This window comes from Stegostoma tigrinum, chromosome 2 (genome assembly GCF_030684315.1).
Source record: "Stegostoma tigrinum isolate sSteTig4 chromosome 2, sSteTig4.hap1, whole genome shotgun sequence".
NCBI classification, from domain to species: domain Eukaryota; kingdom Metazoa; phylum Chordata; class Chondrichthyes; order Orectolobiformes; family Stegostomatidae; genus Stegostoma; species Stegostoma tigrinum.
This window is the reverse complement of record NC_081355.1, coordinates 162409084-162431632: the sequence shown is the minus strand read 5'-3', so window position 1 is coordinate 162431632 and position 22549 is coordinate 162409084. Positions and strand designations below refer to the sequence as shown.

The 22549-nt window shown below is 49.0% G+C and overlaps 1 protein-coding gene across 19 annotated transcripts in view; it reads right to left on the bottom strand.

The window, feature by feature from the left end:
* The window catches only part of LOC125463118 (plectin-like), a 392251-nt gene that overhangs the window by 137553 nt on the left and 232149 nt on the right, over window positions 1-22549 (bottom strand). For 7 of the 19 annotated variants that reach the window (XM_059640946.1, XM_059640955.1, XM_059640962.1 and 4 more), the window contains 3 exons: window positions 11685-11746; window positions 7198-7212; window positions 1016-1105 (listed from right to left, as the gene is read on the bottom strand). In XM_059640946.1, coding sequence (XP_059496929.1) covers window positions 1016-1105; window positions 7198-7212; window positions 11685-11746 — 167 coding nt within the window. Of the gene's footprint in view, window positions 1-1015; window positions 1106-7197; window positions 7213-11684; window positions 11747-14315; window positions 14534-15832; window positions 15849-22549 lie in introns of those variants that run through there. The other 12 variants (XM_059640971.1, XM_059640977.1, XM_059640984.1 and 9 more) reach the window with 5 other exon arrangements.

Genomic DNA, 22549 nt, shown 5'->3' with positions numbered 1-22549 from the left:
CTGGTGTAGGGGTGTGCAAAACTAGGGGGGCATAGGTTTAAGGTGAGAAAGGAAAGATTTAAAAGGGACCTAAGGGGAAGCTTTACCACACAGAGGGTGGTGTGTGTATGGAATGAGCTGCCAGAGGAAGTGGTGGAGGCTGGTACAGTTACAGCATTTAACAGGCATCTGGATGGGTACATGAATAGGAAGGGTTTAGAGGTATATGAGCCACATGCTGGCAAATGGGACTAGATCAGATTGGGATAACAAGGTGTAGAGCTGGATGAACAAAGCAGGCCAAGCAACATCAGAGGAGCAGGAAGGCTGACATTTCAGGCCTAGACCCTTCTTCAGAAAAGGACTAGGCCCAAACATCAACTTTCCTGCTCCTCTGATGCTGCTTGGCCTGCTGTGTTCTTCCAGCTTCACACTGTGTTATCTCAGATTCTCCAGCATCGGCCGGTCCTACTATCTCTAGATCAGACTGGGGCAACACAGTATGGAGATACAGTGACTGTACGGTATGATCTCACAGAGGGCCCTCTGAATGGCTGCACAGTATGATCCCACAGTGAGGGGCCTCTGAGTGGTTGCACAGGGCGATCCCACACTGACGGCCCTCTGAGTGATTGCACAGTATGATCCTACACTGAGGGGCCTCCAGGTGATTGCACAGGGTGATCCCACTCTGAGGGCCCTCTGAGTGACTGCACAGGGTGATCCCACTCTGAGGGCCCTCTGAATGACTGCACAGTGTGATCCCACACTGAGGGCCCTTTAAGTGACTGCACAGGGTGATCCCACACTGAGGGGCCTCTGAATGCCTGCACAGGGTGATCCCACACTGAGGGAACAAAACTGACATCGAGCAGCAGATAATGTCTGGGTTGGGTGAGTAAGTCTTTCATTTGGAAGGGTTAGTGCAGCGGCTTGTAGGATTGACATCAGTCTGTTAGTTGGATCATCTGCCTGGGTTGGGAAAATGCAAAAGCTGGGCCTCGTTTTTCAAAACTGCGAATTTATTAGGACTTACCAGAGATTCCCCTGAGAGAACTTCAAGCAGCGAAATCAGGTTATGTCCATCTCGTAAATCTTCGTAAAGATCATCAATACTTTGATGAGCCTGTAGTAAATACAAAACATTACAATCTCCAAACATTCAACATCAAAGAGACAAACAATATCAACCCAACGAGGCTGCGACAGTAAGAACTACCAGTACCAACCCCAAAAACCCCCCACTGACATGGATCAGTACCTGGTGCTATGATGTCGTGGCCATAACAGAGACATGGGTTTCTCATGGGCAGGAATGGTTGCTGGATGTTCCAGGGTTTAGAACATTTAAAAAGAATAGGGAGGGGGGAAAAAGAGGAGGGAGTGTAGCACTACTAATCAGAGAGGGTATCACAGCTACAGAAGCTTCCATTGTCGAGGAAGATCTGCCTACCGAGTCAGTGTGGGTGGAAATTAGGCACAACAAGGGAGCAGTCACCTCGTTAGGGGTTTACTACAGGCCCCCCAATAGCAGCAGGGAGATTGAAGAAAGCATAGGTCGACAGATTTTGGAAAAGTGTGGACGTAGTAGGGTTGTTGTAATGGGTGACCTTAACTTTCCCAATATTGATTGGAACCTCCTTCGAGCAGAAGATTTGAATGGAGCTGTTTTTGTAAGGTGTGTTCAGGAGGGTTTCCTAACGCAGTATGTTGACAGGCCGACGAGGGGAGAGGCCATTCTAGACTTGGTGCTCGGAAACGAGCCGGGGCAGGTATCAGATCTTGTGGTGGGAGAGCATTTTGGTGATAGTGACCATAACTGCCTCACATTCTACATAGCTATGGAGAAGGAGAGGATGAGGCAAAATGGGAGGATATTTAATTGGGGACGAGGAAACTATGATGCGAATAGACATGAGTTAGGAAGCATGGACTGGGAGCAATTGTTCCATGGTAAGGGAACTATAGACATGTGAAGACTGTTTAAGGAACAGTTGTTGCGAGTGATGAGTAAATATGTCCCTCTGAGACAGGCAAGAAGGGGTAAGATGAAGGAACCTTGGATGACGAGAGCGGTGGAGCTTCTTGTGAAAAGGAAGAAGGTAGCTTACATAAGGTGGAGGAAGCTAGGGTCAAGTTCAGCTAGAGAGGATTACAGGCAGGCAAGGAAGGAGCTCACAAATGGTCTGAGGAGAGCCAGGAGGGGGCACGAGAAAGGCTTGGCAGAACGGATTAGGGAGAGCACAAAGGCATTTTACACTTATGTGAGGAATAAGAGAATGGTCAAAGAAAGAGTAGGGCCGATCAGGGATAGCATAGGGAACTTGTGTGTGGAGTCTGAGGAGGTAAGGGAAGCCCTAAATGAGTTTTTTGCTTCTGTCTTCACGAAAGAAACGAACTTTGTAGTGAATGAAACCTTTGAAGAGCAGGTGTGCATGCTGGAATGGATAGAGATAGAGGAAGCTGATGTGCTGAAAATTTTGTCAAACATTAAGATTGACAAGTCGCCAGGCTCGGACCAGATTTGTCCTCAGCTGCTTTGGGAAGCGAGAAATGCAATTGCTTCGCCACTTGCGAAGATCTTCGCATCCTTGCTCTCCACTGGAGTCGTACCTAAGGACTGGAGAGAGGCAAATGTAATTCCTCTCTTCAAGAAAGGAAATAGGGAAATCCCTGGCAATTACAGACAGTAAGTCTCACGTCTGTCGTCTGCAAGGTGTTAGAAAGGATTCTGAGGGATAGGATTTATGACCTTCTGGAAGAGTATGGCTTGATCAAATACAGTCAACACAGCTTTGTGAGGGGTCGGTCATGCCTCACAAACCTTATCGAGTTTTTTGAGGATGTGACTAGAAATGTTGATGAGGGTCGAGCTATGGATGTGGTGTATGTGGACTTCAGTAAGGCATTTGATAAGGTTCCCCATGGTAGGCCCATTCAGAAGGTCAGGTGGAATGGGATACAGGGGAACTTAGCTGTCTGGATACAGAATTGGCTGGCCAACAGAAGACAGCGAGTGGTAGTAGAAGGAAAATATTCTTCCTGGAAGTCAGTGGTGAGTGGGGTTCCACAGGGCTCTGTCCTTGGGCCTCTACTGTTTGTAATTTTTATTAATGACTTGGATGAGGGGATTGAAGGATGGGTCAGCAAGTTTGCAGACGACACAAAGGTTGGAGGTGTCGTTGACAGTATAGAGGGCTGTTGTAGGCTGCAGCGGGACATTGACAGGATGCAGAGATGGGCTGAGAGGTGGCAGATGGAGTTCAACCTGGATAAATGCGAGGTGATGCATTTTGGAAGGTCGAATTTGAAAGCTGAGTACAGGATTAAGGATAGGATTCTTGGCAGTGTGGAGGAACAGAGGGATCTTGGTGTGCAGATACATAGATCCCTTAAAATGGCCACCCAAGTGGACAGGGTTGTTCAGAAAGCATATGGTGTTTTGGCTTTCACTAGCAGGGGGATTGAGTTTAAGAGTCGTGAGATCTTGTTGCAGCTCTATAAAACTTTGGTTAGACCGCTCTTGGAACACTGCGTCCAGTTCTGGTCGCCCTATTATAGGAAAGATGTGGATGCTTTGGAGAGGGTTCAGAGGAGGTTTACCAGGATGCTGCCTGGACTGGAGGGCTTATCTTATGAAGAGAGGTTGACTGAGCTCGGACTCTTTTCATTGGAGAAAAGGAGGAGGAGAGGGGACCTAATTGAGGTATACAAGATAATGAGAGGCATAGATAGAGTTGATAGCCAGAAACTATTTCCCAGGGCAGAAATGGCTAGCACGAGGGGTCATAGTTTTAAGCTAGTTGGTGGAAAGTATAGAGGGGATGTCAGAGGCGGTTTCTTTACACAGAGAGTTGTGAGAGCATGGAATGCGTTGCCAGCAGCAGTTGTGGAAGCAAGGTCATTGGGGTCATTTAAGAAACTGCTGGACATGCATATGGTCACAGAAATTTGAGGGTGCATACATGAGGATCAATGGTCGGCACAACATTGTGGGCTGAAGGGCCTGTTCTGTGCTGTACTGTTCTATGTTCTATGACCCCACACTGACCACCAGTACCAACCCCAAAAACCCCCCACAGACCCTACACTGACCACCAGTACCAACCCCAAAAACCCCCAACTGACCACCAGCACCAACCCCAAAAACCCCCCACTGACCACACACTGACCACCACCACCAACCCCAAAAACCCCACTGACCCCACACTGACCACCAGTACCAACCCCAAAACCCCCCAATGACCACACACTGATCACCAGCACCAACCCCAAAACACCCCACTAACCCCACACTGACCACCAGCACCAACCCCAAAACCCCCCACTGACCCCACACTGACCACCAGCACCAAGCCCAAAACCCCCCACTGACCCCTAACTGACCACCAGTACCAACCCCAAAAACCGCCACTGACCCCACACTGACCACCAGCACCAACCACAAAACCCCCCAATGACCACACACTGACCACCAGCACCAACCCCAAAACCCTCCACTGACCCCACACTGACCACCAGCACCAACCACAAAACCCCCCAATGACCACACACTGACCACCAGCACCAACCCCAAAACCCTCCACTGACCCCACACTGACCACCAGCACCAACCACAAAACCCCCCAATGACCACACACTGACCACCAGCACCAACCCCAAAACCCTCCACTGACCCCACACTGACCACCAGTACCAACCCCAAAACCCCACAATGACCACATACTGACCACCAGCACCAACCCCAAAACCCCCCACTGACCACACACTGACCACCAGCACCAACCCCAAAACCCTCCAATGACCACACACTGACCACTAGCACAAACCCCAAAACCCCCCACTGACCCCACACTGACCACCAGCACCAACTCCAAAAACCCCCCACTGACCCCACACTGACAACCAGCACCAACTCCAAAAACCCCCCACTACCACACACTGACCACCAGCACCAACTCCAAAAACTCCCCACTGACCCCACACTGACCACCATTATCAACCCCAAAACCCCCCACTGACCACACAGTGACCACCAGCACCAACCCCAAAAACCCACACTGACCACACACTGACCACCAGGATAACCCTGATACCCCACCAATGACCATACACTGACCACCGGTACCAACACTGATACCACCCCAATGACCACACACTGACCACCTGGACCAACCCAATACCCCACCACAGACCCCACACTGACCACCAGTGCCGACGCCAATAACCCCCACAGACCCCACACTAACCACAAGGACCAACCCCAATAAACCCCCCACAGACCCAACACTGACCACCAGTACCAACCCCAAGAATCCCCACACCCCAACACTAACCACCAGGACCAGTCCCAATAACCCCTCCACAGATCCCACACTGACCACCAGTACCAACCCAATAACCCCCCACAGACCCCACACTAACCACCAGGACCAACCCCAATAACCCCCCCACAGACCCCACACTGACCACCAGGACCAATCCCAATAACCCCCCCACAGCCCACACTGACCACCAGTACCAACCCAATAACCCCCCACAGACCCCACACTAATCACCAGGACTAACCCCAATAAACCCCCCACAGACCCCACACTAACCACCAGGACCAATCCCAATAACCCCCCCCACAGACCCCACACTGACCACCAGTACCAACCCCAAAACCCCCCAATGACCACACACTGACCACCAGCACCAACCCCAAAACCCCCCACTGACCACACACTGACCACCAGTGCCAAGCCTCATACCCCCCCAGACCCCACACTGACCACCAAGACCAACCCTGATACCCCACCAATGACCACACACTGACGACCAGTCCCAACCCAGATACTCTACCACAGACCCCACACTGGCCACCGGTACCAACACTGATACAACCCCAATGACCCCCCACTGACCACCAGGAACAACCCAATACCCCCCACTGACCGCACACTGACCACCAGCACCAACCCCAAAAACCCCCCACTGACCACACACTGACTACCAGTACCAACCCCAATAACCCCCCCACAGACCCTACACTGACCTGTGTCTGTCTTACCCGACATGAACCAACAGAATGCCAATCTCCCAAACTAGTTCACTCGAAGTCCTACCAACCCAAGGCAGGATAAGATTCATACAACTCTGAGGGTCTATGCACCAATGCCCCCATAATCCACCCCCCCGGCTGGATCCACCCTTCCACAGATCCAACCCAACACCCATAACCCTCCACTGCTCAGTGCTCCCAAACCAGAATCCCACCCAATATGAACCTTCAGGATGTGTGGTAACACCTTCCAGACCCTCAAATCATGCTGGACCATTCACACTATTCCCAGAGCATGGCCTCAGATCCATTACTAACAATATACTACCAACAATCCCAGCATGCATCATGCTCAAGCCAGCAGACTAAACCCTGACACAACAAGCTTTTTCTTATCAATTGCAGGGGCAGGGAATGGCAGTCAGGAGGCAGGAGGCAGGAGACAGGAGGGAGGAGGCAGGGGGCAAAAAAGGTGAGTCAGGCACAGGGGTGGGTCGGGGGCAGGAGTGGGTCAGGAGGCAGAGGGTAGGGTAGGTTGGGGAGCAAATGGAAGTGAGTGGGTTAGGGAGGAAGGAGATGGTCAGGGTGCATGCGGTCAGGCAGTGGCGGGCTTGTGATCAGGTTCAGGGAGCTTTGGGTCTCATGTGACTTGGGGTTTGGTGAGTTTGGGGTGGGTTCATAAGACAAAAAAAGCAGCAGCAGCAGTGTGCGCGCACACACACACACTCACACTAACACACACTCTCTCACACACACACGCACTCTCTCTCTCTCTCACACACACACACTCTCTCTCTCACTCACACACACACACACACACTCTCTCTCTCTCTCACACTCACACACACACTCTCTCTCTCTCTCACAACGCACACACACACTCTCTCTCTCTCACTCACTCACACACACACTCTCTCTCTCTCTCTCTCACACACACACACTCTCTCTCTCTCTCTCACTCACTCACACACACACACACTCTCTCTCTCACTCACTCACACACACTCTCTCTCTCACACACACACACTCTCTCTCTCTCTCACACACACACTCTCTCTCTCACTCACTCACACACATACACACACACTCCCGCACTCTCTCACTTACACAGACACATACACTCACTCCCAGACACACACGCACAGAAAAGCTGGAACAGCCCCAGAGCAACATACCTCAGCTTTCCAATGCTGACCGAGAGAGAGAGGGAGAGAGAATATCAGACAGTGAGGAAGGTGAAGATAAGGGACAAAGAGGAGATAGGAAAGGAGAGAGAACAGAAAAACAGAGTAAACATCAGTGTATTGTGGACATATTAAATTCCAAGTCCAAAATCACAGCAGTGAACACGGTCAAGATGAATCTAGGTAAGACAGAGAGTGATAGTGTAAGAGACAGAGAAAGAGATGGCAGGAGGGAGAGAGAGAATGAAAGAGAGTGAGACAGGGAGAGAGAGACAGATAGAAGGGAAGTGAGAGAGTGTGTGTGAGATCAAGACAGACAGAGACAGTATATTAGGAAAAGAGAGAGAGAGAGAAACAGAAAGATAATAACTGAGATAGAAAGCGAGAGAAAGAACAAAAGTCAGAGAAAGAGAGTATTGCAAAGTTGTGTAGAGTAATCATGAATTGGAAGATAGGAAGATAGAATTTGTTGTTTAAAAATAAAGTGTGTGGTCCCTTTGAGAGACAAAGTGCTTTTCTTAGCTTACAGATTTACGGGCGGCTCAGTGTTTAGCACTGCAGCCTCACAGCGCCAGGGACCCAGGTCCGATTCCAGCCTCAACTGTCTGTGTGGAGTTTGCACATTCTCCCCGTGTCTGCGTGGGTTTCCTCTGGGTGCTCCGGTTTCCTCCCACAATCCAAAGATGTGCAGGCTAGGTAGATCGGCCGTGCTAAATTGCCCATAGTGTTCAGGGGTGTGTGGGTTATAGGGGAATGGGTCTGGGTGGGATGCTTCAAGGGGCGGTGTGGACTTGTTGGGCCGAAGGGCCTGTTTCCACACTGTAGGGAATCTAATTTATACAGAAAAAACGTGTCTATATGTAGCTGAAGATTTACCACCAGCTCTAAAATGGAAATATGTATCAATTGGCTGTGTGATTGGAAACCTTAGGGTTGTTTTGATGGTTTTGCAATGAGCCTGAATCAGCCAATTAATTTAAACCAAGCACTTAGCAAATGAGAGCCAATTAAATTTAAATCTGAGATAGTAGGAACTGCCGATGCTGGAGAATCTGAGATAACAGGGTGTGAAGCTGAACGAACACAGCAGGCCAAGCAGCATCAGAGGAGCAGGAAAGTTTGACGTTTCAGGCCTAGACCCTTCTTCAGGGATGGGGGTTTCTGAAATAAATAGGGAGAGAGGGGAGGTGGATAGAAAATGGATAAAGGAGAAGATAGGTAGAAAGGAGACAGATAGGCCAAAGAGGCAGGGATGGAGCCAGTATGTAGGTGGGCAGTGAGGGAGGGAATAGGTCGTCCAGGGAGGATGGAAAGGTCAGGGGTGGTGGGGGGGGGGAGGTGGGATGAGGTTAGTGGGTAGGGGATGGGGTTGGGGCTTAAGGTGGGAGGAATGGTTAGGGAGATGGGGAATAGCTGGGCTGGTTTTGGGATGCAGTGGGGGGAGGGGAGATTTTGAAGCTGGTGAAATCCACATTGATACCATTGGGCTGCAGGTTTCCCAAGTGGAATATGATTTGCAATTCCTGCAACCTTCGGGTGGCATCATTGTGGCACTGCAGGATGCCTATGATGAACATGTCATCTAAAGAATGGGAGGGGGAGTTGAAATGGTTCGTGACTGGGAGGTGCAGTTGTTTACTGCGAACTGAGCGTAGGTGTTCTGCAAAGTGGTCCCCTCTGCTTGGTTTCCCCAATGTAGACGTAGCCTCACTGGGTACAGTGGATGCAGCGTATAACATTGGCAGATGTGCAGGTGAATATCTGTTTGATGTGAAAAGTCTTCCTAGGGCCTGGGATGGGGGTGAGGGAGGAGGTATAGGGGCAGGCGTAGCACCTGCTTCGGTTGCAGGGAAAATGCCGGGTGTGGTGGGGCTGGAGGGGAGTGTGGAGCGAACAAGGGAGTCACGGAGAGAGTAGTCCCTCCAGAAAGCAGACGAGGGTGGGGAGGGAAAAATGTCTTTGGTGGTGGGGTCGGATTGTAGATGGCGCAAGTGTCGGAGGATGATGCATTGGATTTGGAGGTTGGTGGGGTGGTACGTGAGGATGAGGGGGATTCTGTTTTGGTTTTTATTGCGGATAGGGGGTAGTAGGGATGAGTTGCTACACCTGCCCCTAGTACTCCTCCCGATCCCAGGCCCGAGGAAGACTTTCACATCAAACAGATGTTCACCCGCACATCTGACAATGTGGTATACTGCATCCTCTGTACCCGGTGTGGCTTCCTCTACATCGGTGAAACCAAACGGAGGCTTGGGGACCGCTTTGCAGAACACCTCTGCTCTGTTCGTAATAAACAACTGCACCTCCCAGTCACAAACCATTTCAATTTTCTCCCCCACCCCCCAGCTCCCCGGACGACATGTCCATCATGGGTCTCCTGCAGTGTCACAATGATGCCACCCGAAGGTTGCAGGAACAGCAACTCATATTCCGCCTGGGAACCCTGCAGCCCAGGTATCAATGTGGACTTCACCAGCTTCAAAATCTCCCCTTCCCCCACCGCATCCCAAAACTAGTCCAGCTCGTCCTCATCTCCCTCACCTGTTCTTCCTCCCATCTCAAGCCCCACGCCCATCTCCTACCTACTAACCTCATCCCGCCCCCTTGACCTGCCCCTCCTCCCTGGACTGACCTATCCCCTCCCTACCTCCCCACCTACACTCTCCCCTACTGGCCCCATCCCCCCCTCTTTGACCTGTCTGTCTCCTCTCCACCTGTCTTCTCCTCGATCCATCTTTGATCTGCCTCCCCCCTCCCTATTTATTTCAGAACCCCTTTCCCGTCCCCCATTTCTAAATTTAAATCTGATAGTTTTGACAACCTCTCGTCATGAATGTGTAAATAACAAAGAGCACACTCAGAAAATCGGCAGAGACCTAACTGCCATTGGAAGGGGAGAGAACACACCATCATCTGAGAAATAAGCATCTAGCTCTCACAAAGAATCGCTAAGCTCTCTAAGAAAACGCCATCAAAGGTACCATGGCACTTCTAGCTAAAAGTCCTCTCACAGAAAACTAAAGAGAAAACATCCCTGACAGCAGGATCAACAGAAGAAAAACTTGAGAGATAATGGAGAAGGCAGAGCATTCCAGAAGACACATTCTGTGCAACCTTTGAGAGACTAAGTTTTAATTTAGGTTTTTTTCTTACTATTTGGGTCATATACATAGGACGTCTCTTTATTGGAATAGCATACCAGTAGAATTTTGTTCAGTTAGGGAATAGTTAGGAGTTGGGGGGGGGGAACTGTCCAGTCTGTTAGTAGTTTTGTTCACTGTTCGGGTAAAGTAAATAAATTGTTACTTGTTATTTATAAAATGAATATCAGGGATGTTCTTTTATTTAACCTCCCATTCTATGTAACAACAGCGAGAAAGGCAGAGACAGAGAGACTGAGATAGAGAGAGTGAGAGAGATAAAGCGAGAGAGAGAGTGGGTAGAGAGACATAGAGTGTGTGAGTGAGAGAGTCAGAATCATAGAATTGTTACAATGCAGAAGGAGGCCATTCAGTCCACCAAGTCTGTATGAGCTCTTCAAACGAACATCATTCCCCAATGTCAATCTCTTGCTACTTTGCACTTCCCTGAACATTATTTCTTTGCAAATGGCCATCCAATATCCTCTCTGAATTCCTGAACGGAACCTGCCTCCACCACATTTTCCAGGTACTACGTTCCACTCCCTAACTATCCACTGAGAAAGTTCTTTTCTCACATCACTCTCACTTTGTTTACATATCACTTTAAATCCGAGCCTCTTGTGTTTTTGATCCTTTTGCAGGAGCATATAATTTATCGCTATCTGCTCTGTCCAGCCCCGGTCCTGATTTTGAAAATCTCTCTCTGATCTCCCTCTCAGCCGCTTTCTCTCCAGGGAGAACAGTCCCACCTTCTTCAATCGATCCTCCTGACTGATGTTTCTCATTCCTGGAACCATTCCTGCTTTCTGCCCTCTCTCCAACACATTCACATCTTTCCTATAATGTGGCTCCCACAACTGTGCACTATATTCCAGCTGAGGGTCTAACAAGTATCTTGTACTAGTTTAACATCACCTCCTGGCTCTTGTACTCTATGCCCCTATAATAAAGCCGAGGGCACCATCTGTTTATTCACTGCTTTGTCCTCCTATCCTGCCACCTTCAGTGATCCGTGACGTATACCCCCAGCTCCCCGGCCCCTGCGCCCCCTTTGGAATTATACCCTTTATTTTAATATTGTCTTTCAATGCTCCTCCTGTGATGAAGACAATGAACTGTGATGATCACTCTCCAGTCATTCTCTGTCTCCCTGATGACACTGCCCGGTCACTCCCTCTCCTTCTGTGATGACCACTCCCTAGTCACACCCTCTCTCTCTGTGATGATCACTCCCCAGTCACTCCCTCTGTCCCTCTGTGATAACCACTCCCCGGTCACCTCCTCTGTCCCTCTGTGATAACCACTCCCTGGTCACTCAATTTAATATTAACTGACCTTCATCAGGTGTTTGTTCACCCATTTTGTGAAAGTTTTCTTCTGGACTCGATCCCGTTCATCTTAGGAAAAAAAAATTTAAATAGTTAAATCAGAATAAAGTCAGTAATAATTGGACTCGGACCACCCATTCCGAGAGCAATAATCGGATCCGGACTGAACACTCCAGGAGTTATAATCGCACCCAGACTGACCACTCCAGCAGTAATAATTGGACCCGGACTGAACACTCCGAGAGTAATAATCAGACCGGAAGTGGCCATTCAGAGTAATAATCAGAACCGGACTGTCTACTAAGAGAGTAATAACTAGACCTGGACTGTTCTAACAATCAACAGGCAAAGCTTTGCAGAACAAGTCAACACTGAACAGTCCTGTGTGTGCAGACACTCACACATCATGGTTTCTATTTGAGGCTGTGCTATATGTGAAGGCCCAGAATTTGGTTAATAAAACTTCATGTGCTGACTGTGGTGAATAACCTTTGTTGTCACAGCAACTAGCTTCATTTACATTCTGAAAGAAGGAAATATTTCCAGCCGACCCACTGGCAAACCATCAATTATCCAGGATTCCGACTCCAGGCCACAGGAAGGCAGGGGATGGAGAGTGGGAGGAGGAACAGAGAAGGCAGAGAAAGACAGAGAGAAGCACAGACAGAGTCAGAAAGAGGGACAGAGACACAGAGAGAGGGACAGAGAGAAACGGACAGAGAGAGAGAGACAGACATGGGAAACAGAGATGGAGAGAGGGAGGGGGCGGAAGGAAGACAGAGTTTGAGTGGTGGTGAAAAGGAACATAGAGAGAGAGAGAGAGATGGAGAAACTGATGACACAGTTATAGACAAAAAGTGAGATGGTACCATTTCCATTTTGGATGAAGTATTCGAGGGTTCTGATATGGTGAATGTTTGAGGAGCATACAGAGAGAGAGTTGGGAGAGACTGTCTGTTCAATATAACAGTTTGCACTGACAGAGAGCCTGCCTTGTACTAAAACAGTGTCTCACTGAAGTGTTAAGTGTGTCAGTTGACAAAAGCAAATTTTACAATAGCTGCACATAAATCTTCCTCATCTGATGTGCCATGCTAAGGTAAAGGAGGGAACAAGAGGGTAGCGGTGAAAACATTATTCTGGGTCCTGGGACATCTCAAAGTGTTTCATCAACAGCACTATGCTTTCTGCCATAGGCTTAATGTTGTCCAGTTAGAGCACAGCAAGATCCCACCAATACAAGACATGTTCAGACGACATTTCAGTTTGTGATGCCAATTAAGCTATAAATGTTTGTCAGGACACTTCACCAGAATACAGAGAGAAGACCTTCCAATATTACAGCACTTCCTCAGCACTGACCCTGCGACAGTATGGATCTCCCACAGCAATGACCCTCCGACAGTGCGGCGCTCCCACAGCACTGACCCTCCGACAGGGCGGCACTCCCTCAGCACTGACCCTCCGACAGTACGGCACTCCCTTAGCACTGACCTTCCGACAGTGCGGCACTCCCTCAGCACTGACCCTCCGACAGTGCGGCACTCCTCGGCACTGACCCTCTGACAGTGCCCACTCCCTCAGCACTGACCCTCCGACAGTACGACTCTCCCTCAGCACTGACCCTCCGACAGTGCAGCGCTCCATCAGCACTGACCCTCCGACAGTGCCCGCTCCCTCTGCACTGACCCTCCGACAGTGCCCACTCCCTCTGCACTGACCCTCCGACAGCACTCACTCCCTCAGAATTGACCCTCCGACAGTGCCCACTCCCTCAGCACTGACCCTCCAACAGTGCCCACCCCCTCAGCACTGACCCTCCGACAGTGCGGGGCTCCCTCAGTGATTATGAGGATGTTACACTCATGCCTCAGACTGAGATTTGGCCCCATGAGCCTGTGACTCAGAACTGAGTGTGCTACAGATTGAATGAGAAGTGGCATTGACATTGACTGTTCAAGGCGCAGTGATTTAGGGAGTGAATCTGAGTACAGCTGCCAATGTTTGAGGGGTTTCTGTTTGAGGGGTTTCTGCCAGAGAGGAGCACAAAGCTGGATATTGGAGTGCACAGGACTGGAGCGGATTACAGAGCCCGGAAGGCCTTCAGCTCAGGAAGCCATTTGAAAACAAGGGGATAAAATCCTTAAAACTGAGATGTTGCCTGCCCAGAAATCATTAGGGGAGGGAGGCAGTGATCTCAGGGGTAAAAGGTGCATAGGACACAGTCTGTGTTCAGGTGTGGGGCAGCAGAATTTTGATGGAGGGTCAAATAAGGAGAACCAGCTGGGAGTGAACTGAGATCATCAGAGTCTGCCAAGATCGAATGGACAGGGTGCGGGCTTCTGCAGCCCATGTGCTCAGCTAGGGGTGAAGGGCAGTGCATGGGGAGGGAGGTGTTGTCAGGTTGGAAACAGGCAGGCTTAGTGATGAAGGGAAGGGAGAGGAAGGGGAGATCGGTCTGATACTAACAGAGCTGAGATCAGAGTGCTGCCTGACAAGCAGAAGAGCAAATCCAGACCTCCAAGGGTTAACAGCAGCACAGGACGGGTCCGACAGCAACATCCTAAATACCCGATCCCTCACGATCCCTCCCACCCTTCAGCTGGAAACAAACTCCACTAGCATTCCAAGTAAGTACCTTTCCTGGATTCAGTAGATTTCAACATATCCTGATAGAGCCTGCTGTCCGGTGACAGTCGGTTTCGGTTATCCTGCCCTTTGTACATGTTCCAAAGATAGAATGTGGGAAGTAGTGAGAAGGAAAGACTCTCTGCTCCAGCTGTTTACTGTGAGACTGCGGTTAGCTGCCTGCTTACTCTCTCTGACTGCTCTCTCTGTGCTCACACAGCTCTGCCTGTCACTACGAGTCTCGCTAACTTTTCATTGCTGGCCCCTCCCTGCTCTGTAAGGTACGGAGTGAGGTGTGGCCACTAGGCACTGAGGCATATCCACAGCCAAAAAAACCTAACAGCTCGTAGAGGCAGAGGACAAGGGAGGGGACTGGGCAGGAAGTGAGCAGATTACGGATTGGGAGTGAACAGGGAGTAAAATAAAGTAGGCAGGGAATGACCAGAGAGTGACCAGGCAATGACAACAGAGCAGACAGAGAGTGGCCGTGTAGTAGACAGGGAGTGACCGTGCAGTAGACAGGAGTGATTGCAGAGTAGACAGGGAATGACCGTGCAGTAGACAGGGAGTGACTGTGGAGTAGATAGGGAGTGATTGCAGACTAGACAAGGAATGACCATGCAGTAGACAAGGAGTGGCCATGGAGTAGACAGAGAGTGACCGTGCAGTAGACAAGGAGTGACCATGGAGTAGACACGGAGTGATTGCAGTGTTGACAGGGAGTGAACGGAAGTGCAGGACACGTGGAATAGGCAGGAGATTAGCACTAAATTAAAATGCACAGAGAGCCATGCAGACATAATAGGCTATGAATGGCTCTCTGTGCACTGCAGCAATTTGGTGATTCTGTGGTAATCTGTCATAACCATATCTGAAGGTCAAAAACCTGTCACATCCTGTAAATGCGTGGAATTATTGCTCACCTCCACCCGAAGAGAAATCTGAGGGAATATTTTCTGTAAACGTACGAGATAGTGCCCGGAGCCACTCCCGATTACTGCATTAGTCAGACATGATTTCAGAAACAAAACTCCAAATCAGCTCAAACTCTTTCAACTGTTTAGTCAGCACAGTGCCTAAGTAAATCAAAACTGAGCCCTGGCACACAAGTGAACCCTTGGATAGCCCCCTTCGTGGTAGCTGCATGATAATTTCTTTTTGGATGAGACTGTAGATGGGACACATGTTTATCTGAAACAGGTTGCGACTCCCAGACTGCAGCCTGCTCTGGGAAGTCAGACCTCGTGGAGTTAAGTGGAGGGTGTAGACGGGGGAAGTGTGAACAGCACGAGCTGATAGCCCAGGGGCTTGCTGACAAGGTGCTCACAAGCTTGTCCAGGCAACTCTGTGCAGATCCCAGATTCCTCAGAATCAAGCTGGATCTGCAAGAAAATGAGAGGAGCTGGATATGTTACAGCAAGGAAGTGCAGGGCAGTGGGCTGAAGGGTGTAAGGCGAGGAAAATGGGAAAATGGGAGAATGGAGAAAGGCTGCAGGGAGGAAGAGGACAGTTAAATATAGGACCAACCTGACTGAAACTACGAGGTTGACTGAAGTAACACAGAGTGGAGCTGGAGGCACACAGCAAGCCAGGCAGCAGAGGGGCAGGAAAGTGTATGTTTTGAGTCATGACCCTTTGACAGAAATGGAGGTTCCTGCTCCTCTGATGGTCCACAATGTATTATCTCTGACTCCAGCATCGGCAGTTCTTACTCCCTCCAGGTGGACAGGGTATCCAGGTTGCACTCTGGCCAGCTCCTTCTAGTCACACAGATAATCACAGGAACCCAGTCATTTACAACAGAAATTCACCTCCACAATTTCCAGTCAGTTCAAAGCAAGATCCCTGACTGGCCCCACACTCCCTATACCATTACCTTAGAGTCATACAGCATGGAAATAGGCCCTTCAGCCCAAATCATCCATGCCAATCAGGTTCCCTAAACTAAACTAGTCCTATTTGCCTGCATTTGGCCCATATCGTTTTAAACCTATCCATGAACCATTCATTATCAATTTTAATCCCAATAATCGCAACACCCAATTCTCTCTCCATATGGCCCTGTATCAATCTCGAAACTAATCACACTGTCCTACTGGGATGGCACAGTGACTCAGTGGTCTACTTCCCCAAAGCCAGGGGCCCAGGTTCAAATCCAGCCTCAGGACTCTGTGTGGAGTTTGCACATTCTCCCCATGTCTGCTGGGGTTTCCTCCCCAAACAAATCACATTGCCCTGCTCTCTCCTCATAGCCCTGTACCAATCCCCAAACTAATCCCACTGCCCCACTCTCCCCATAGCCCTGTATCAATCCACAAACTAATCCCACTAGCGAGTTCTGAGAAGGGTTGTAGCTCAGGTTGAGGTTCTGGATGTGAGTTTGCTCGCTGAGCAGGAAGGTTAGTTAACTAACCTTCCAGCTCAGCGAGCAAACTCACATCCACTAATCCCACTTCCCGCTCTCTCCCCATAGCCCTGTATCAATCCGCAAACTAATCCCACTGCCCCACTCTCCCCATAGCCCTGTATCAATCCCAAACTAATCCCACTGCCCGCTCTCTCCCCATAGCCCTGTATCAATCCCCAAACTAATCCTACTGCCCTGCGCTCTCCCCATAGCCCTGTATCAATCCCAAACTAATCCCACTGCCCGCTCTCTCCCCATAGCCCTGTATCAATTCCCAAACTAATCCCACTGCCCGCTCTCTCCCCATAGCCCTGTATCAATTCCCAAACTAATCCCACTGCCCGCTCTCTCCCCACAGCCCTGTATCAATCCCAAACTAATCCCACTGCCCCACTCTGCCCATAGCCCTGTATCAATCCCCAAACTAATTCCTCTGCCCCTCTCTCTCCACCCCCATAGCCCTGTATCAATCCCCAAACTAATCCCACTGCCTGCTCTCTCCCCATAGACCTGTATCAATCCCAAACTAATCCCACTGCCCGCTCTCTCCCCATAGCCCTATATCAATCCCAAACTAATTCCACTGCCCCGCTCTCTCCCCATAGCCTTTTGCGAATGTGTAAGATTCCGGAACTCAAAGACAGACTTTAACTCGGAGGGGTCTGCCTCTGAAATGGTGAGAAGGAAGATTTATTTGTTTCTCAGACAGTGGTGGTGTTACTTCATTGAATATTTTGAAGGTCGAGGTGGATAAATGTTGTTTAACTAACGAGCAAGTGAAACCCCAGGGACAGGAGGGAAAGTGCAGCTGAAAGCCAGCCACGGTGTCAGTGAACGGTATCGCAGGGACAAGGGCCTGAATTGTCTCCTCTTAAAACTTGCACTGTGTTTGCCAGTGTTTGTTTCGAAAACAGCAGGCAGGTGAGGAATCACTTTGAGTGGCTGGAGGGAGCGCCCTGGTTGTCAGAGTGAGGAACTGCACAGAACCACAAAATTATTCCAGTGTCAGCTCAGCCCAGCTCTAAATGTGCAATCCAGTCTGTAACATCCCTTCCTCCCACCCCAAGCCGCACCCCCAGCTACCTACTAACCTCATCCCACCTGCTTGACCTGTCCGTCTTCCCTGGACTGACCTATCCCCTCCCTACCTCCCCACCCACACCTTCTCCATCTATCTTCTTTACTCTCCATCTTCGGTCCGCCTCCCCCTCTCTCCCTATTTATTCCAGTTCCCTCCCCCCATCCCCCTCTCTGATGAAGGGTCTAGGCCCGAAACGTCAGCTTTTGTGCTCCTGAGATGCTGCTTGGCCTGCTGTGTTCATCCAGCCTCACATTTTATTATCTTGGAATCTCCAGCATCTGCAGTTCCCATTATCTCTGTAACATTCACGTTGTGTTTTGGCCTAGACCGCCTGAAACGTCAGCTTTTGTGCTCCTAAGATGCTGCGTGGCCTGCTGTGTTCATCCAGCTCCACACTTTGTTATCTCGGATTCTCCAGCATCTGCAGTTCCCATTATCTCCGATACAATTTTAACCCTGCTGAAACTGACATTTTACATACAATCCAACTCCCTTTCCATGGCTTCAACTGAACCTGCCCACACTCTCAGGCAGTACATTCCAGGCCGTGCCCTCACAAAGTGAACCTACCCGCCCAAGGCTCTTTCACACAGTACTTTCCAAACCCTAACCCCTCAAGTGAACCTGCTTCCACCCCTCACCCTCAGGCAGTACATTCCAGACCCAAACACTCTATTCCCAAACTTTGGGAAGAGTGATCACAATTCCATAAGTTTTGGAACACTGATCGAAAAAGATGAGGGTGATCCTAAAGGAAGAGTGCGAAATGGGGGGAAGGCCAACTATAGTAAAATTCGGCTAGAGCTCGGGAACATGGATTGGGAGCAGTGATAATGGGAACTGCAGATGCTGGAGAATCCAAGATAATAAAGTGTGAAGCTGGATGAACACAGCAGGCCAAGCAGCATCTCAGGAGCACCTGAGATGTGCTTGGCCTGCTGTGTTCATCCAGCTTCACACTTTATTATCATGGATTGGCAGCAGCTGTTTGAGGGTAAATCCACATTTGACATGTGGGAGGCTTTTAAAGAGAGGTTGATTAGTGTGCAGGAGAGACATGTTCCTGTGAAAATGAGGGATAGAAAAGGTAAGATTAGGGAGCCATGGACGACAGGTGAAATTGAGAGACTAGCAAAGAGGAAAAAGGAGGCATACATAAGGTCTAGGTGATTGAAAACAGACAAAGCTTTGGAAGAATATCGGGAAAGTAGGACCAATCTGAAATGAGGAATTAAGAGGGCTAGAAGGAGTCATGAAATATCTTTAGCAAACCGGGTGAAGGAAAATCCCAAAGCCTTTTATTCATACATAAGGAGCAAGAGGGTAACGAGAGAAAGGGTTGGCCGACTCAAGGACAAAGAAGGGAAGTTATGTGAGGAGTCAGAGAAAATGACTGAGATTCTTAATGAGTACTTTGTGTCGGTATTCACTGAGGAGGGGGACATGACGGATGTTGAGGTTAGGGATAGATGTTTGATTACTCTAGGTCAAGTCGGGATAAGTAGGGGGAAGTGTTAGGTATTCCAAAAGGCATTAGGGTAGACAAGTTCCCAGATCCGGATGGGATCTATCCCAGATTACTGAGGGAAGTGAGAGAGGAAATAGCTGGGGCCTTAATAGATATCTTTGCAGCATCCTTGAGCACAGGAGATGTCCTGGAGGACTGGAGAATTGCTAATGTTGTCCCCTCGTTTAAGGAGGGCAGCAAAGATAATCCAGGTAATTATAGACGGGTGAGCCTGACGTCAGTGGTAGGGAAGCTACTGGAGAAGATACTGAGGAATAGGATCGATGTACATTTGGAGAAAATGGGCTTTATTAGTGATAGGCAGCCTGGTTCTGTGCAGGGAAGGTCATGTCTTACCAACTTGATAGAATTCTTTGAGGACGTGACAAAGTTGATTGAGGGAAAGGCTGTAGATATCATATACATGGACTTCAGTAAGGCATTTGATAAGGTTCCCCATGGCAGGCTGTTGGAGAAAGAGAAGTCACATGGGGTCCAGGGTGTGCTAGCTCGATGGATAGAGAACTGGCTGGGCAACAGGAGACAGAGAGTTGTAGTCGAAAGGAGTTTCTCAAAATGGAGAACTGTGACCAGTGGTGTTCCACAGGGATCTATGTTGGGACCACTGTTGTTTGTGATGTACATAAATGATCTGAGGAACGTATAGATGATCTGATTAGCAAGTTTGCAGATGACACTAAGATTGCTGGAGTAGATAGTGAAGGGGACTATCAGAAAATGCAACAGAATTTAGATAGATTGGAGAGGTGGGTGGAGAAATGGCAGATATAGTTCAATCCAGGCAAATGCAAGGTGATGCATTTTGGAAGATCCAATTCAAGAGCATAGAACATAGAACAGAGAACATTACAGCACAGTACAGGCCCTTCGGCCCTCGATGTTGTGCCGACCTGTCATACCGATCTCAAGCCCATCTGACCTACACTATTCCATGTACGTCCATATGCTTATCCAATGCCGACTTAAATGTACCTAAAGTTGGCGAATCTACTACCGTTGCAGGCAAAGCGTTCCATTCCCTTACTACTCTCTGAGTAACGAAACTACCTCTGACACCTGTCCTATATCTTTCACCCCTCAATTTAAAGCTATGCCGCCTCGTGCTCGCTGTCACCATCCTAGGAAAAAGGCTCTCCCTATCCACCCTATCTAACCCTCTGACTATTTTCTATGTTTCAATTAAGTCACCTCTCAACCTACTTCTAACAAAAACAGCCTCAAGTCCCTCAGCCTTTCCTCGTAAGACCTTCCCTCCATACCAGGCAACATCCTAGCAAACTATGCAGTAAATGGAAAAGCCATGGGGAAATTGTTGCTCAGAGAGATCTGGGTGTTCAGGTCCATTGTTCCCTGAAGGTGGCAACACAGGTGGATAGGGTGGTCAAGAAGGCATAGGGCATGCTTTCATTCATTGGACGGGGTATTGAGTACAAGAGTTGGCAGGTCATGTTACAGCTGTATAGGAATTTGGTTCAACCACATTTGGAATACTGTGTGCAGTTCTGGTCGCCACATCACCAAAAGGGTGTGGATGCTTTGGAGAGGGTGCAGAGGAGGTTCACCAGGATGTTGCCTGGTATGGAGGGTGCTAGCTAGGAAGATCGGTTGAGTAGATTAGGATTATTTTCATTAGAAAGACAGAGATTGAGGGGGGACCTGATTGAGGTCTACAAAATCATGAGAGGTATAGACAAGGTGGATAGGAAGAAGCTTTTTCCCCAGAGTGGGGGACTCAATTTGGGTAGAACTCAGAAATAGGAAGGGTGCAGTAACAATGCTGGGGCTGTATTACAGGCCTTCCAACAGCGAGCGTGAGATAGAGGTACAAATATGTAAACAGATAATGGAAAGGTGTAGAAGAAACAGGGTGGTGGTGATGGGAGATTTTAATTTTCCCAACATTGACTGGGATTCACTCAGTGTTAGGGGTCAAGACGGAGCAGAATTTGTAAGGTGTGTCCAGGAGGGTTTTCTAGAGCAGTATGTATGTAGTCCAACTCGGGAAAGGGCCATACTGGACCTGGTGCTGGGGAATGAACCCGGTCAGGTGGTTGATATTACAGTAGGGGACTAATTTGGAAATAGCGACCACAATTCCGTAAGTTTTACAATACTCGTGGACAAGGATAGGAGTGGTCCTAAAGGAAGAGTACTAAACTGGGGGAAGGCCGACTATACCAAGATTCGGCAGGATCTGAGGAATGTAGATTGGGAGAAACAGTTTGAAGGTAAATCCACATTTGACATGTGGGAGGCTTTTAAGGAGAGGTTAATTAGCGTGCAGGAGAGACAGGTCCCTGTGAAAATGAGGGATAGAAAAGGTAAGATTAAGGAACCATGGATGACAGGTGAAATTGTGAGACTAGCCAAGAGGAAAAAGGAAGCATACATGAGGCCTAGGCAACTGAAGACAGACAAAGCTTTGCAAGAATATCGGGAATGGAGAGCGAATCTGAATCGAGGGATTAAGAGGGCAAAGAGAGGACATGAGATATTGCTGGCAAACTGGTTAAGGAAAATCCCAAAGCCTTTTATTCATATTTAAAGAGCAAGAGGGTAACTAGAGAAAGGATTGGCCCATTTAAGGACACAGAAGGAAAGTTATGCGCTGATTCAGAGAAAATGGGTGACATTCTTAACAAGTACTTTGCATCAGTATTCACCAAGGAGAGGGACATGACGGATGTGAGGTTAGGGATAGATGATTGCTTACTCGAGGTCAAGTTGACATAAGGAAGGAGGAAATGTTAGGTATCCTAAAAGACATTAAGGTGGACAAGTCCCCAGGTCCGGATGGGATCTATCCCAGGTTGCTGAGGGAAGCGAGAAAGGAAATAGCCAGGTCCTTCACAGATATCTTTGCAGCATCCTTAGACACGGGTGAGGTCCTGGAGGACTGGAGACTTGCTAATGTTGTCCCCTTGTTTAAGAAGGGCAGCAAGGATAATCCAGGTAATTATAGACCGGTGAGCCTGACGTCAGTGGTAGGGAAGCTACTGGAGAAGATACTGAGAGATAGGATCTATTCCCATTTGGAAGAAAAAGGGCTTATCAGTGATAGGCAACATGGTTTTGTGCAGGGAAGGTCATGTCTTACCAACTTAATAGAATGCTTTGAGGACGTGACAAAGTTGATTAATGAGGGAAAGGCTGTAGATGTCATATACATGGGCTTCAGTAAGGCGTTTGTTAAGGTTGCCCATGGCAGGCTGATGGAGAAAGTGAAGT